We start from the raw sequence: 18,210 nt of genomic DNA on the forward strand, positions 1-18,210 counted from the left end.
AGTGAGTATGGTTTTACGCCGTTTTTAGCAATATTCCAGCAATATCACCACGGGACACCAGAAATGGGCTTCACACATTGTATCCATGTCGGGAATCAAACCTGGGTCATCAGCATGACGTGCAAACGCTTTAACCACTAGGCTACCTGACTACCCCATTGCATGCTGAATTCCATGTGTTGGTATGCATTGTATATTGGGACGCACAAAGATCCGGGGTAGAATAGGTCTTCAGCAAACCATACTTGCCATAAAAGGAGACTATGCTTGTCATAAGATGCGACTAACGGGATTGGGTAGTCAGGCTCGCTGACTTCGTTGATACAGGTTGTTGTATCCCAATTGCGTGGATCGATGCTCATGATGTCAATCATTGGATTGTCTAGTCCAGACTCGATTATTTACAAACCCCCATCATATAGCTGGAATATTGCTGAGTGCAGCGTTAAACAACAAACAAACAAAACAATCATTGTATATTGGTAGAATTGGTTACCTAGATACCAACATATTATATTTTAGTCATACACTTAGCAGCGCTGTTGAAACCGAAAATGTGCCTATTTTATTTTAAAGTAGAAATAGACATATCTGTTGAATAAATATAGGTTATGTACTGTTGGTACTGCAAGAAACAAATTGATATTCAGGAGAATGCATTTTGACTAATTGTATGGAAAACTGCACAGAATCTTTGTGGCTTGGTTCGAAAACTCCCCAGGTTTATGACTAAGCACAAGTATCAGTGTACACCTGTGCTTGCGGAAGCCATCAGCTGTCTGGATAGTTCATCCACATGTGTTGGCTGGGGCCTTATCTCTTCTACAGAAGCTGAGAGTGATGGGGGAGGGGGGATGTCAGTTCCTGGGATCAGCTAGGAGGGAGAGAAAGGGGATGATATGTGTAGTGTTCAGTCAGAGCTGTCTGGTTGTTGTTGATGGTGAGGCTGGGGGGAGGGGGGGGGGGAGGGGGGGGAAGAGTGGAATTACTTAGGGGTAAGGCAATTGGTGGAGAGGCCAATGTGTCCACGAGAAGTGGGGTAAGTGTGAGGGTGTGGACAGACAGACTGACTGTTGAGCCGGGGATGTGGGTGGGTAGAGGCAGGGCGTTGATGGCTGGAGATAGAGTGGATGAGGGTGGCATTACATCAGGGGTAGGGTAATTCTAGGCAGAGAGGCCTCAGGGGGTGAGGGCGCCATTACATCAAGGATAGGGCAATTGTAAGCAGAGAGGTCTCAGGGGGATGAGGGCGTCATTACATCAGGGGTAGGGCAATTCTAGGCAGAAAAGCCTCAGGGGGGTGAGGGCACATTACATCAGGGGTAGGGCAAGCCCAGGGGGTGAGGGCGCATTACATCAGGGGTAGGGCAATTCCAGGGGGTGAGGACGCATTACATCAGGGGTAGGGCAATTGTAGGCAAAGAGGTCTCAGGGGGGTGAGGGCGCATTACATCAGGGGTAGGGCAATCCCAGGGGGTGAGGGCGCATTACATCAGGGGTAGGGCAATTCCAGGGGGTGAGGACGCATTACATCAGGGGTAGGGCAAATTACATCAGGGGTAGAGCAATTCCAGGGGGTGAGGACACATTACATCAGGGGTAGGGCAATTCCAGGGGGTGAGGGCAAATTACATCAGGGGGAGGGCAAATTACATCAGGTGTAGGGCAATTCAATGAGGTGAGGCCTCAGGAGGGTGTATATGTCTGACAGACTGGGTTAGAGATAGGCGTGGTAAGAGATCTACAAGGTCATGGTCAGGACAGAAAGCTATTTCCAGAAGATGAAAGGAAAATGGGAAACTGCATATATCATATGTTTGTCTAGGTCTTTAAATACACAGGATTATTTTGTTTAAAATTATACCTCGTCTGACTATGGAAAACCTGGTCAATTTACAACTACTATGATCTAGATGTGCATCTGATTGACCACATCACTCCATAAGCTGGAAAGATAATTTCATGTATAGAGTTACAAGGAGTTACGTGGCAGTGAGAATATTTCCCGATGTTGTAAATGCCAGGAAGATGTGGAATGGTTTTTGCAAAGATATATTCTGAGTTCTTACATTGCTCATGGACAGATGAATGGACAATGGTTCAATGTCATCAGCTCACATTGACTGGGTTGGCTAAAAGTCTTAACTGTGCTTGTTATCATATACTTGAATCATTTTACAAACACTTTCACTGTCACCTGGCCATATCACTGAAAAACGTGTTTTCCTTGCCCGTTTGTTTATCATGTTTATCATGTTTATCTTGTTTATCTTGGAGGAAAATCCATAAAGAATGAGGTCAGGGCAGAAATAATGTCATGCATTTGTTTCCTCAAAACCATCTTCCATTTCGAGAACACAAAACAATTTTGTTATGATGTGGAATCCTGAAAGCAGTGTTAGAAATAACTAGACTGTCTATTCATAGAAAGTCAAGTAGTGACGATACTGATTTTTTCTCTCGAAATTATCTTTAAGTTGATTGGGCATGTATGAATTTTTGATAGCAGAACCTAAATAGCAGTTTAAAGTAACACTTTGACACTGAACAAGCTTGACAAGTACTGGACGGTTAATTCATGACGATCGAATGTACGCAAGGTCATAATGATCTGTGCGGTGATCACATGACCAACACTATGATAGACTAATTTGGAAATGGGGATTTCCAGGTTTTGCATGTATCTCCCAAACCACAGCTGTGTTCGTAGGATAGCGGTATGTAGCGTTCGATTGTAATTTCTGGGTCAATATATTATTTTTGTTTTTTTTCTTTTTACTTGCTGAAGATATCATATGGGATGATTGCTTTTATAATCTTGTTTGTAAAATTTATATTATGAATGGCAAGATGTTTTTTTTCAGTTATTTTATGGATTCTCGCAACCCTAAAAAACAAATGAATTTTTTTTTCTGAAAAGCAGTATTTTTCTTATTTTCTTTCAATTTTACTTACTCACCACAAAACAGTCGTGCCTACAACAGGATAAACTGTAAGTCTGATCAGAAACACTTGACACTGAACACATGGCAGCAATTTAAGGACATAAATGTATCTGAAATGTCCTTTTTTTAATTTTAACCTGTCTAAATATATTTGCATTCTTACGAATCTGTACACTTAGAAATACCAAAAGTCGAGTCTGTATTAGTGTCTGTTTAGGTTGCGTTCTTCCAAATATTGATTTAGAATTGATTTTCATTTAAGTTGCTCAAAAAACAAGATTGTTGCCCTTACACTGATGTCATCACTGATTTTCAGCGATCCGTTCATATAATTTCCACCGCTATTTTGCCTTTTTAAGTGTTGTTGGATAATCAAGTCTGGTTTTTCTCTGGCATTGACCTTTTATATTAACTATCACATAAACTTAAAAAATCATGCATGGCTTCACTGTGTAGGACTGTCTGATGTCTGCACAAACATGATTTTCTTCAATGGTTAGTCATACAAAAATATATTTTTTGGGTAAAAGATTAAGTTATGAAGACTCTAACGCAATAAACTAGCCAAAGAACATTGAGTAGCTTGCATCAGCATGCATTATCAGGCAGCTGAGCAGCTTAACAAACATTATTTAACAGAAACAGGAAAAACACACACATTTATTGAAGTTGCTAGGTTCAAAGGAAAGCTTGCCTGCAGAGAAGCAATCATGAAGATTGCGCAGAAAAATCCATATGTTTTTGCTGTATGACTTGCTAATGTTATACACCTGGTGGGCTGTATTAAGTTCTGTACACATGAGGCCTTGTGAGGCCTTGCGAGGCCTTGTGTGCCTTGGGTTGAACCACCAGGCATGGCTAGGGTAACACTGTAGACTGTAGGCACTTCTTCAAGTGATATGCAAACGATATAATTCTGTTCAGCTGCAACAAATATGTTAAACATTTCTACAGTTGGGAAAGGACATTTCACTTTTCCCTAATGACTGCCGAGAATATGGGATATATATTAATTGCATCATTGTTGTAGATTTATTTAATCAGTGATCAAAATCAAGGTAATTTTTTTCATAATTTTGAAAAATATATACTATCGGTTAAAATTATGTTTAGCTCATCTTCTCTATTTTAGACTTTAAATTGACGTTTATCACCTTAAGTGAGTTTGACATTGGCATTGAAAGGTTTGTTTTTTGTGTGTTGTTTTTTCAACTAAAATAAATTAAGTTAGCTGTGTTTAAAGTGTAGGAACAAAACTGTTGTGCAATATTTATTTGTGATATTTTTATGCCGGACATTCTTGGGCATTAATTATCAATATTTGTAGAAAATGAAGGGAAAACCACAGGCTGGAAGTGAAGCTTTATCATAAGCAGATGTCTGCAGTGTGAAGTTTAAACTCTGGTGATGATGCAGGCAATGGTGGGATGTAATGTTCTGTATTACTTGCCCGTGAAGAGATCACCCGTTTGATAAACATACAGCTGTATTACACATTGTGTAATACCAAAACGCGTGCTTATGTACTCTCGGAACACGTTTCACGAACAAATATTGAAAGCTCTCAACACCCCTTGGCTTATTCAACGACATTGCGCGTGGAGATGATAGATCACTGAGAGGAGCTTATGCACACTCGATGACCCCAGCAACCTTGTTGCTAGGTTGACGTCACATGGCATTGTTTCGCAGAAGGATCTTATAACAAAATTCCACAAATGACGTCATCGGGTATTGTGATGTGATTGTAAACTTTGAGGTGTAAGGCCCCTCTCCACAAGGCGACCGTAGCGGTAGCGCAACGACAGTCGTTGCTCTAAGTTAAAGTATATGAGTTACGATAACCTTAACACTACGATAATTTTGTGGAACGGACGCCTGAATTCTAAAGGTGGACCGTTGGATGGTATTAAATTCATACGTTTCAACTTTTGACGTATTTAAAGTATTACTGTGTTAAACTCAGTTGGACTATGCCGTGGATCGTGTAGGTGTCAGCCTATTCACGCTCAACAGTATAATTCTAAAAACGTAATAAATAAAATACTAAACTCGCTCCCGTGTAAAACCAATTTAATGAAACTCATGAATAGTTGTGGTATCTGACTCGCTTTCGCTCGTCAGATACCACAACTATTCACTCGTTTCATAAAATTAGTATTACACGGGAGCTCGTTTAGTATTCTATATGTATCAAACTGATGCTGCACGATGACTGTCAAAACACACGTCTGAGGACTTTCAGCAACCAATGTTTGTCGTTGGAGGTGACTTACAGGATCGGGTGGTCAGGCTCGCTGACTTGGTTGATGCATGCCATCGTATCATAATTGCCTGGATCGATGCCCATTTTGTCAATCACTGGATTTTCTGGTGCAGCTTTAAACAACAAGCAAACAAACAAACAGAGCATGCACATATCAGGTCAAGAGTGTGTTTGTGGAGCGGCACAATAACTGTATGAAGCTTGATAGCTGTAATTAAATACAAATGTGGAAGATGTATATTTATTTGGATTTATAACAGATATTATGGATACACATGACTTGTGACATTCCGGATACATACAACAAAATTTATTTAGATCTTAAGAAAAAGCTTTTATAGTATTTTTAGTTGTGCATATGAACATGATATGTGACTAGGTGAGCTACAGTGCCGTGAGCTATTTAAGACTATATTGCATGATAAAGAGGTTCCACATGCATGTTCAATACTGTTGTTTTATTTGTAGCTGACTTTACACATCATACAAAGAAATGTTGGGAGTTGAGGGTGTGGAGTGAGATATCATGTTCCACCTAAATATCCACCATGTCAAGGAAACAAGATGGAAGATAGGACTATACTTAAAAGGAATCATGAAATTTAATTGTTAGTTGTAATATGTAATATTTTGGGATAACTTTTGAGATAGTGTGTATTGATAGGCTATGCGATTTCTGTTCAAATACATGTAAAATCTAAATAATTATATAATAAATCAAGAAAACTGCTGCATCAACATTAACAGAATCTGCTGGGTAAAAGAAAGTATTCACTTGTAAATTGTATTTCACCAAAAAATTGCAAATGTTATCAAAATGTTATTAGGTTGAAAACAGTCCCTGACAGACTCTAAACACAAATGTGATACACAAATACATCACTATCGAATAACCATTTCTCGTGTTTCACTTTTTGACACCATCAGTGGCATCAAACCTGGGTGTATACTTTCTTTCACCGGGCAGTTTAATCATTTGACTCTGAAGCTAATTACTAAAGCAGGACATTCTTAGAAAACAATTTATGCCTTTAACTTTCTGGATAAAATATTCCTTTCAAGACATGCCAAAGTACAAACAGCTATATTTTTAAAAATTGCAATATGTTTATTGGCTATCTGGAAATTCACAAGCTTTCCACTTTTTTCTCGTTAATTTCATCACTATGTTGATTGACACTGACTTAATGGATGAGGGTTTCTTGTGAGTCAAGCATTATTCCCCCCAAACCCCAAACATACTAATGCATTTGCCCTGTCCAGTTATATTGTCGGCCAAATGAAATAGTTTCATTGTCAGAGCGGTTCTCTCCCTACTTCAGATAATTCACGCTCACAATAGCCATCGCGACCAGGTGAGTGCATCTCTTTCTTTTGTGCAACTTCATGGATTTAAACCATCCGCTGAAATAATTACTGTGGACTCCTGGCGACTCAATGGCTGACTGGAGAAAGGCTAAACTATAGAGAATGTCGCTGAGCAGTAAAATCAATAATAATGCTGGGTTTTGCAGCGTTATCGTGGTGCCTGAGCATCATTGATCTTATTGTAAATGACCTATATTTCATATCAAGGAGCATTGGGCTCACCTAAACAGCTGTCGTTAATTGCAGGTAAATATGACACATGTACCTTACTCGTAAGTTGCGAAATCTACAACGCTGTCACTCAATGGTAGGGTGATGGTAGACACTGCTGGTAGTCTTTACCTTCTTTTGTTATTCTTTTATTATGCTTGAAATGGATAAATTCGGTTGCTAGCATTGTTCTGCCCTTGGCCACCATTGTTAAAGTGAGGTTTTAACACAAAGAGCTCGTACATTATGAATTTTGGTTTTGAGTTTGATATGTTCATTTACCTGTTTCACATGATTTGAAGTTGTTTTTGTTATCTGGTAGAGTGTTACCACGGTTATCAGCAGTTTGTATTGTGTGAGATGTATGTGCTTGGTTACCTTAATCACCTACAGAACGTATTGATCTTGGAGCATTACACATGAATGAAGTTGTTATAAGGGGACAACGTATATATGGGGAGCAAGTCATGCATGGTCAACTTTTACCATGTGAAGCATCAATACTGAGAGTTCAACGTGTGCCACACTAATGTGTCTAGTCATAGCCTTAGGACTTTGTGCTTAAGGTTCTGTCAGACATAGAGACAGACAGACAGATATTTTATTTAAGTCTTGGCATAACATAGAATTGACATATGTATAAGACATGATCAACATAATATGCATGCCATTCTAAGGAATTATTAGAGATTGATAAGCTTAGAGAGTATAATACATAGAATGTTATCGTCATAAATTGTTAAAATATTATTTTTTGGTGTATAATCAGATTTTTTAAAAATTATTTATATATAAAATATTGACGTCTTCTTAAGATATTAAAACAGGTTTTGGCGCAATAAAAGATCAATTCAAGTTGAGGAGCTCTAGAAATTCATCTGCTCCTGGAAAACAAAGAAATTTCTGCTTCATTAAAGAGGGTTCTTCTTAGATCATCATAAATTGGACAGTTTAGAATTACATGCGACTCGTCTTTCACACTCCATCCCCTCCCCTCCCTACTACCCTTCCCTTGACACCTTCTTAAAGTCACAACTTCTGTGGACTAGTGACACCTGAACTTTGACCTTTAAACTCCTGTTTACGTCCAACATGGCAGTCGTAACCCCAGTACGCTTATCACCTGTCAGATTTCTGTTGTGTTGCTCCGCAACTTCTGCAAAATAAATAATACAGTACCTAAAACATAGTTTTGCAGTGAAAGTGGGGCATTTTGACATGTTGTACAGAACTACTGCTGTTGTGGTCATGAAATATAGATTTCTATGGATATATTTGGCATGAATATATAATTGAACAAGGAGCAGACACTACCTATTCCATAACCAACAGATTCAGATTATTGATAAGTTTAAATATACATTTCATATCCAAATGCGTTCATTTTCGAGGAATTCATTTGAAGCTGGCTGGCAGTTGGGATAATAGTATCATATAGGTCACATGAAACAGGTGTTGATTGACAAGGAGCACTGAGCTGAGAGTGGGTATACATACAACCCCCAGCTATGCTTACATTGAATGCTTCAAGTCACATTTAGGTCACAGGTACTTGGTTGTATGGTGGTATGTGTAGATCTACTGTGTGATGAAGGGGACCTGTTCATCAGGTTTCAGGATGAACTGGTTGCCTGGTACAACTTCTGAATATTTGTATTTGCTCAGCCAGGCATGCTGAGATAGGCTCTACTTTTGTTTCGGCTAAATGGACATATTATGTAAGGTGTCACTGCATTACTTAGTGTGATGACTGTGTATGACTCTTTTTGATTTTATAACTGATGTAGAATTACGTAAGGATTGATAGATGTGAAAGAGATGCGTCCATACGTTTTTGGTTCCGGCTGACGAAACCCTTCAGCACATAATTTCATCATTATTACAAGTGTTGTATCTGGGATAACACTTTCTCAGTGATGTACAGATTCTCGTACTTTTTGGGGTCGAGTTCCGTCCGGGATTACACATGTACCTTGCCAATTTACACTTGTCAGAGGGGTACACACAGTACGTGATCTAGACTACCAGTTGTCAGACTTTCATTTTTGTGGAAGCCTTGGTGGCTGAGTGGGTCAGATCGATGACTTTGTGTGCTGACGATTAGGTACCTCACTCTGGCAGTGTGGGTTTGAATCCCGGGTGGGACTCAACCCAAAAAAGTACGAGAATCTGTGCTTTGCTGAGAAAGTGTTATCCCTGATATAACATTTGTTACATTTGACCACTTTCTAAATGGCATTGTGTGTTAATCATTATTGTAGTATAAACCTTTAAGCATGTTTGATGTTCTGTAAATTAACAAATCTGTTTAAAAATGACATAAAACAAAATTAATTATGCAATAAAAAACTGAAATTTGTGAAAAAAATAATATGCCGCTTTTAATTGTTTTTGGAACCAACTCTGTCTCACAAATGGTGTCAGGTGGTCGGGTAGCCTAGTTGTTAGCTCGTCACGCCGAAGACCCGGGTTCGATTCCCGACATGGGTACAATGTGTGAAGCCCATTACTGGTGTTCCCCACCGTGATATTGCTGGAATATTGCTAAAAGCGGTGTAAAACCATACTCACTCTCTCTCACAAATGGTGTCACCCCAGGAACGTGGAAGTGATATCATTTATGGCTGAAGGGAGAGCACAACTATCACAATTTCCAAACTGAGGGCTCCTGATATTACGTCAAGGCTATTTAAAATCCTAATCAATACACATTCCTTGCAAATATTGGTGGGAGAATGAAATGAATGAAAACTTATTGTCTAACCATTGACTACCAACACTCAACTGAATGTTTAGAAAGGAAGGATGGTTTTCACACATCATAATAAGTATAATGCAGACATCTTGGTAGTATGTCATGGTGCTTATATGGGACCAAGTTAAAGCATTTATTATTTAGATGTGCTGATGTTGAAAGTTATTATTAATAAACCTGTTCCTTGCATTTCTTTGTTGGAATGTTTATAATGGCAGTACTTATTGATTTTATTTCATAGAACGACTTTTCACATGATATCAGAACCACGGTTTTATTAGGGTCTCGGTGTAAAATGGAGCAAGGCAACTATTTGGGCGAGCTGTATCAAGGTATACAGTATTATGGATAGATAGCATTTTAGCCTGTACCATAAGCTTCCCTCAAGCTCAGGGTTGTGGATGTGAACTGATATGATCATGAGCTTGCCACTTGTTAAGCACCTATTCCAGGTAATTATGATAATAACTCATCATATGGTCAATGTGCAATGGTTCAGAAAGCAACAAAAATGTAATTAGAGTAGGAATTCTCTTAATAATATTCATTCTGTTCAAAAGATGAGCATTTCAAATTGGTGTTTTGAAGTCTAAGTAATGATGACTATTCATATTGAAGATCTTGTGTTTTTTAGCATAAATGCCAAAGAAGTAAATGAACTGAAAAAAAGAAGAAGAAATATTTGAATGAAAATATGATTTTAACAGAACTATATTTGAAATATAATAGGTAGGGATGTGCAAGACTCAGGGTAACACAGTTTGTTATTAATATTTTTTATACAGTTTGTAGTTACTTCTGGAGTACATTACCAAGCGAAGTGTTTGTGTAGCAGGTAGCAGTGAGCCCAGTAGTATGCACACCATCTGTGTACAGTAAATCTAGATGGGGAAGATATGCATTGGGCTGACACCTGAGAGATGTAGAATTACACCCTGGTACCGCCATACTGGTAATCCTCTACCTAATTGCCTGGAGGATTCCATGGCTATGTGTGTAGATGCAGATGCTCTTGGGTATGTTTAGGTGTCCCCTTATGTAGGACCTCTCTGCTGTAGGTGTTTGATGTTGCCGGGCCACAGTGTCTCACATTTGTGCCACACTGATATGGGGTTTAGGGTATCACGAAGAATGCTTGTTGTGAGCATGATGGTTGATAACCACCACTGCATGTTAAACATTTCAGGAAGTAACAGTTTGTTTTTTCAATCATGAACATTGAAGTTAAAGTTATTTTCTGAAAGATTACTGTTACCATATTAGAATGATATTTATAGGTGTAGGCAGTCAGCAACAGTAATTGAAGAAGGAATGGCTTAGTGAGAAACACTGCAACATAATTGTTGCATGATTGTCAACATAAATGTTAATGACATGATCTCTTATCCGCGAATCAGAGCTGCCTTTGTTATAGTGACATACATTTGTCAGTGGAGTACTTGCAAGTTTGTGTAAGGTTTTGATCATATGTTTATTTCGCTCCCAGTAACAAAAGGCGTTCACATTCCAGGATCTTCAATATGGTTCTCCAAGTCCCCGATCCATGGCCAGTATGATGATGTCTGCTCCATCATCACCCCTGGCCAGGCCCCTCTCCAGACCTGCTTCCAGACAAGACCTGCAGGACATGGCTCAGAGTCCTCAGGGATTCAAGTTGAAACAGGAGGTCCAAAATGCTTTGCAACAGCAACAGCAGCAGCAGCAGCTAATAGGGCAGCAACCACAACTTCCACATCCTAAGAACCTGCAGCATCCACAACAGCTGGTTAATCATCTTCAACATCCAGGGCAGCAGCCACAATCATCACATCATCAGAATATTCATCATCAACAGTTAGCAAACCAACAGCATCAACTTCAACAACAAAGGCAGCAACAGCCTCCAGATAATCATCAACAGAACATGCAGCAGCAGCAACAGCAGCACCCCCAACATCCACAGAACATGCATGGAAATCAACAACATCTGTTTCAAAAGCAAGTGCAAAGTCAACAGAAGGTTCAGCAACAACAAGTGGGAAACCAACAGTTCCAAACTATGGCTCATCAACAACAGGGACATGGCAGTCCTCATCCTCATCATTTTAACATGCAACAACATCATCAACAACTTGGGCAGCAGCAGCAGCAAGGGCAACAGCTTCAAAACCATGGAAATCAACCCAATTTGCAGGAACAATTGAGTAATCTGGTTGCTCATCAGCAACATCAACAACCAATTAAACATCCACAGCAGATGATGCAACAGCAGCCAAACCAACATCTGCAACGTCCACAACAGGCTGCAGAATCTTTCAAGAAGCCATCCCCACAAATGCTGCCACCTCAAGCTCCTCCTCAATACTGGACGACATCTCAGGGAAATCAGGATAATAACATTCTCAGTACAAATTCATCATATCCATCACTGAATGCATTTGTCACAACAACTGCTTCAAGCTCAACTGTGATGTCATCTGGTCCATCAGGGGCTCCTGCTTCTGGTAACCAGATGTTTGATCCTGTGGCATCTCACACTCACAAACCAACAGGACAACCACCATCCCCCAAATTCCCTGGCAATCAGAAGAACATGCTGCCAGGAAACTTTGATCAACAATTTCAAAACTTCAAGGGAGTCAGTGCAAGCTTTCTGAGCTACCCAGTGTCTTCAGAAAGCAATTTTGCAAATTCTGTTGGCTTTCCTGGCAATCTGTTAAATAATTCTGAAGTCAAAAATACTAATATTGATGGACAAAAAGGCAGCATAAATTCTCTACCTGATGCTAAGCCAGTGAATGCAGAACCTAACAAACCTAAAAAGACTAGGAAACCCAAAGCAAAGGTTGAAAAGACCCCTGATAAGAGCAAGATTTCAGATTTGATGGCTTCAGATATAGACAGAAAGCTTCTGGCTATGTTTCCTCAATATCACTTCTATCTGGATCAGAACACAAAGCCAATGGAGGATGTCATGCCTCTACCAGCAGGCAAAAAGCTGAAAAAGAAGAGACCAGCCAACTTGACTCCAGAAGGAGAGCCCAAAAAGAAGAAGAAGGTGAAGAAAAAGGTTGATGGAGTCCTCCCTGAAGGTGTTCCACAACATCAGCCAGGATTTCCCAAGACTCCTTTATTGGCTTCAGAAGCTGCTCCTTTAGACACCGATCTGAGCAGGCAGCAACAAGAGGATAAGAAAGTTGCTCAGATCCTCGCAGCTATCAAAGATCCAAAATCAGAAGCTCCTCCTTCAGGAAATCCTCTGATGAATCATAAAAGTTTGTCTAGTGCTAAAATTGCTACTCCAAATTCTCTCCCATCATTTAAGTCAAAAAGTGATGGAGAACCTGTGATTAGTGCTGATCCATTTCAGTTTGAAGATGATGATGATGGTCCTGGTGTTATACTACAGCCTAGTCTGTCTAAGAAATCAGCTCAAGAATCAAAATTGTCCCAGAACGAGAATCTTCATCATCTTCTAGGAGGAAGTAGTGAGAATCTGGATAAATTTTGTTGTAATCATTGTGAAGAAACTGGTGATCTGCTGTCTCTACACTGCCAGAACAAACACTCACAGAATTCAATGAAAACGTCATTAGGGTCTGTGAACCAGACAGTATCACCTCATTCTGAAGGATCTCAAAAGCAGCAGGTTCCAGTTCAAGAACACACTCCAACATCATCTACATATCACAACACCCAAAGTCTTTCATTTTCTCAACAACAAAGTCATAGTGCTGGGTCCACAGCTGTCACTACTGGATCAGACCCTCTAGCTACTACCACCATCAAACATGAGACTTATAGTGTCAGTGTGACACCTGCTGACACAAAAGTTCCTCTTAAGGATTATATACTAGACCAAGGGCCCCAAACTCAGGCTAATCCCTTAGCCAATCTACAAGCTTCAGTTCAGAATATATTTGATGATAGTTCACTGAACCATTTCAATGGTCCTCGACTTCATATTCCACCTGAAATGCTAAATGAATATTTGAACAAAACTGAGGGAAATCTGAATAGTAAGATACAGTGTGGTGGACTGTCTCCAAATAAACTATTGTCCAGTAAAAATGCAGATTTTTTGTCCACAAGTTACAGTCCACCCCACGATATTAAACCAGTTCCTCCATCTGTGCCGTCTGCTCTGAATCAGTCCAAGACAGACAGCAAGATTGATGTGAAACTACCAGAGCTTTCGCCTGGCATGAGAGTAGGTCCAGAGGGTACCACTACCCCACAGACAACGCCAACAAAAGACAAGAACAGCAAGGTCCAATTTAACATTGATGATGATGATCTCTTAGCAGATGAAATTCCAATTAAGCTTGGATCAGTGGAGGAGGAACTGTTTGAGAGACTCAAGAACAACAAGTCCGAGGTTCCTCACTGTGATTGCTTAGGACCCAACTGTGAGTACATTGATAAATTGTTTTGCAATCTAGGGATATGTGCATTAAATTGATAGCTTTTGTGGCCTATAATGATTATTTCATGCCTTTTTACAGGGTGTTGCTCAATACCACTAGACTAACATATAGTCTCTGAAATGAACATATCATACAGAAAAAAATAGTTGTTCAGTTATCTTAATAAAAATCTAATAAAAAGGGAGCCCAGTGATTCTCTTCATTTCCTGATACTGCAGTAATCTAGACTTGCCAAACATTATAGACTTGCATGGGATGTAGTTGATATAAATGTATCAGGGTCTGTAAGACAGACTACAATACCACCACCACCGTCATCACAAATGGTCTCAACCACTCACTTGTGACAGATGTTTTAGAATTCATACCTGATATACTTCCTATATACTCCTGGGAAACTTAGGATGACATATGATTGGATGACATTAAAGGTCAAGGTCACTCAGTATGATCTGGGTGTCATAAACCCTTGTGTTCACAATAACTTCAGTGTTAATCATGTTTATCATTTGACATGGATGTGAAGACCTCACATTTGCATCACCGCTTTAGTTTGCACTGAGTAATGTTCTTGCTTGTGACTGGATTACACTGAAGGTAAAAGTCAATCAGTGTTGAGTAGATGTCCCAAAGAACTTGTGTACAAAATATGTTGAGCATTTATGTATGGAATTTGATGAAACTTCAATTCCAGATAACACAAAACAGTATTCAATGATTAGTAATGCATAAGCACTTTCTTCTGTACTTGACATGTGCCAGACTGCATTTAATTCAAGATAACACTAAACAGTATTCAATGATTAGTAATGCATAAGCACTTTCTTCTGTACTTGACATGTGTCAGACTGCATTTAATTCAAGATAACATAAAACAGTATTCAATGATTAGTAATGCATAAGCACTTTCTTCTGTACTTGACATGTGTCAGACTGCATTTAATTCAAGATAACACAAAACAGTATTCAATGATTAGTAATGCATAAGCACTTTCTTCTGTACTTGACATGTGTCAGACTGCATTTAATTCAAGATAACACAAAACAGTATTCAATGATTAGTAATGCATAAGCACTTTCTTCTGTACTTGACATGTGTCAGACTGCATTTAATTCAAGATAACACAAAACAGTATTCAATGATTAGTATTGCATAAGCACTTTCTTCTGTACTTGACATGTGTCAGACTGCATTTAATTCCAGATAACACAAAACAGTATTCAATGATTAGTAATGCATAAGCACTTTCTTCTGTACTTGACATGTGTCAGACTGCATTTACAGTGTACTGCACTCGACTTACATTTGTAGCATCACGTATGCTTTCCATCTGTAGTTCTCATGTCAAGCTTCAGCACTCCATACTTGTTCAAATAGGCGACTGTGCTTGTCATAAGAGGCAACTACGTGATCGGGGGGTCAGACTTGATTTGGATGATGCATGTCAATGATCCCAATTGGGTGGATCTATGCTCATGATATCAATCACTGCATTGTCTGGTCCAGACTTGATTATTTACAGACCTCTGGCACATGGCCCGGATTCTACAATAAACATATCATATACAAATCTCAGCTCCTAGCTGAGACTGAAGTTCATGGACATTAAGCTAGAAGTGCTTATAATTTTGTTATTATGATTACTATAGAGGGCTGTCGGGTAGCCTAATGGTTAAGGTATTCGCTCATCACGCCGAAGACCCGGGTTCGATTCCCGACATGGGTACAATGTGTGAAGCCCATTTCTGGTGTTCCCTGTCATGATATTGCTGGAATATTGCTAAAAGTGGTGTAAAACCATACTCACTCACTGATTACTATAGGCAGGAGACTTTCTGTTTCAAAGTTCTACTGCATGGGGCATACATTTTCACCAACTGGAATTGATGTAAATAAATTGGAAGTGCTTATAACTTGTAATTAGGATAGCTGCAGGCACGGGACTTTAACACATTATTGGGTTCAAAGATGAAGACACTTGATTTGGTAAAGTCCAAGTTGTTTATGTTACATGTTTCTCACAGATAGATTTGATATTTTCTTAATTTTTATCTTGTAACATTTTATCGATATGCAGCTACTTTTAAACATTCTTTTATGCAAACTGTTAAGGTGGCAGGTTTTTTCCCAATATTAAAAGGACACAGAATAGAATGAACAGTTACCATGGTAACACCCTTCTCTTTCAATTGAACAGTAAAACTATCTTGAAATATATAATATATCTTTTAAATACCTATATTCGAAAAAACTGAAACATGTTTACTACTCTACAGACCAGCAATCACCTGAAAACATTGACGTGTCTTTTTTGTGTTTGTTAGGTTGAGCTTTTTGACACTGGTGAGCAAGGTTGATTCTATGTCATTGTGACTTTCATGCCTTACGAAACTTGTCATCCAGAAGTACTGTTGCTCTTTCCTTAGAGTTACATACACACCATCAACCATTTGTTTGGCATGAAGAGACATATTTTCATGCTGTTTGTTGTCCTGTTCTAGATGTCCTTAATGAGAGTATTGAAGGACCCTACTACACACAGCTGGGCTCTGGTCCCGATATACCATCAATCAGGAAGCTCCTGGAAGAAAGGTGAGTTGAAGACAAGGCTGGATTCAAGAAACTACATATTCAAGTGTATTCATCTTCCCGAGGCAAGGGAGTTAACTGACAGAAATAATGGACTTATATTTTGGCTGGATGAACAAATCTATGCATAGTCCAATCAAAATCGTGGTACAAAATCAACATCCAGTTCATAAGCTGCAATGCAGATTGCAGGATTTGCAAAGCATGTGTACTAACAACTCGGCATCATCAGATATATTCCAAATCTTTTTATGTTTTGAATCAAGATCCTCAAGTGATTTGATGCACTTCATGAAGTAAGACCTGTTTTATTACAATATTGATTTGATCAGATTGTCTTGACTGGGCGCTGCTATTTTGTTTGAAGCAAATGTAAGCTATATGAGAGGTGGAATCTGATTGGTCAATAGGAAGGACATAGAAAGGACATAATACCCACTGATGGCACAGTTAACTGCCTTGCGGGGGGACACGGGTGGCCCAGTCATCTAAGGCGCCGCGATTCGCTGTGCAGAGTTGTGTCCCTTGGGCATGCCAGAAACCTATGATTGTGGGTTCGAATCCCGGTCCGCCCGGATTATGTTTCTAGGTTTGTCAGAGCCATACCCGTGCTCGTGGGTTGACCGAAGTGGTAAACCTCTGAGACCTGCATCACTTTGGGCTTTCCTCCCATATTAAGCTGACACGCTGTGTTATAACTGGAATACTGTTAAAAGCGGCGTTAAACCCAACTCACTCACTCACTAACTGCCTTGCCTCGGGAAGATGCTGTGTAACTTGCAGAAAAAAATGTCCCATTCTAGAAGGATCTTGTTTTGTGATTCAACTGTCAGGAGGTCAGTAACATGTGATCAGCAGGCATTCCAGAGTTTCTCTCCCATTGCCGAGCTTGACACAAGGCAGTATCATATCACTATTAGCACTAAAATGAGGTTCCTAGCCAGTTTATGAGGATCTAAGTTTGTTTCACAACACATTGTATTCCCTTGAAAATTGGACAATCTGCTCAGACTGACCTGCTGTCCAGTGGGCTGTGACAGGCACTATCTGTTTTCATATAAGTAATACCCCCATTCCACTGAGCATCAGAACCTGATCTGAAGCCCATCTGATCCCAATTTTGCATAAATGTCAGCGTTCCGATGAGTTCCCATGAGTTCCGATGAAAATTCACCCGACATCCTCTTTTTTGAGTCCCCGTTTTCCGTAAAATCCGATAGAGATCCAACATTGATCGGGGTAATTTTCTGTGGAATGGGGATATAAGCAATGATTATCCAGTAGTATTCCTTGATCACCACCTGGATCAGGCCTGAGCTTTGTTTCTGAGACATGTTCCTTGAGAGATTTGTGTAAAAAACACACGAGAGGTGACCAATGGGAGGATGAGTTGTCATGATGGGGTTTGAGTACTTGACCCCTTGACCTCACTGTGGTGATACAGTACCCTGACCAGTAGATCATGTGACACTGTTCTGCACTATTGCCATGAAATATGTTATCTGGTATATTTCTGGCACTAGCATAAAACACTAACCTTAAACATTTCTGTAGTTATTAACAGAAATGCATGTCGAAGGATTCAGAATGACAGAAATAAAACTTTCTTTTAATTATTGTATTTCTGTAAATAAATTTTCTTGTAGTATATTCATGTAAGGCTAATGTTA

At 39.4% G+C, this 18,210-nt stretch overlaps 1 protein-coding gene across 1 annotated transcript in view; it reads left to right on the forward strand.

Moving 5' to 3' along the window:
• LOC139469843 (methylcytosine dioxygenase TET-like) overlaps positions 1 to 18,210 on the forward strand; it is a 54,909-nt gene that overhangs the window by 23,655 nt on the left and 13,044 nt on the right. Inside the window, exons 3-4 of the mRNA XM_071252152.1 lie at positions 11,055 to 13,932; positions 16,453 to 16,543. Of these exons, the coding sequence (XP_071108253.1) occupies positions 11,055 to 13,932; positions 16,453 to 16,543 (2,969 nt within the window). The remainder of the gene's footprint in view (positions 1 to 11,054; positions 13,933 to 16,452; positions 16,544 to 18,210) is intronic.

This window comes from Haliotis cracherodii, unplaced genomic scaffold (assembly GCF_022045235.1).
Source record: "Haliotis cracherodii isolate W230 unplaced genomic scaffold, xgHalCrac1.p SCAF_2, whole genome shotgun sequence".
NCBI lineage: Eukaryota > Metazoa > Mollusca > Gastropoda > Lepetellida > Haliotidae > Haliotis > Haliotis cracherodii.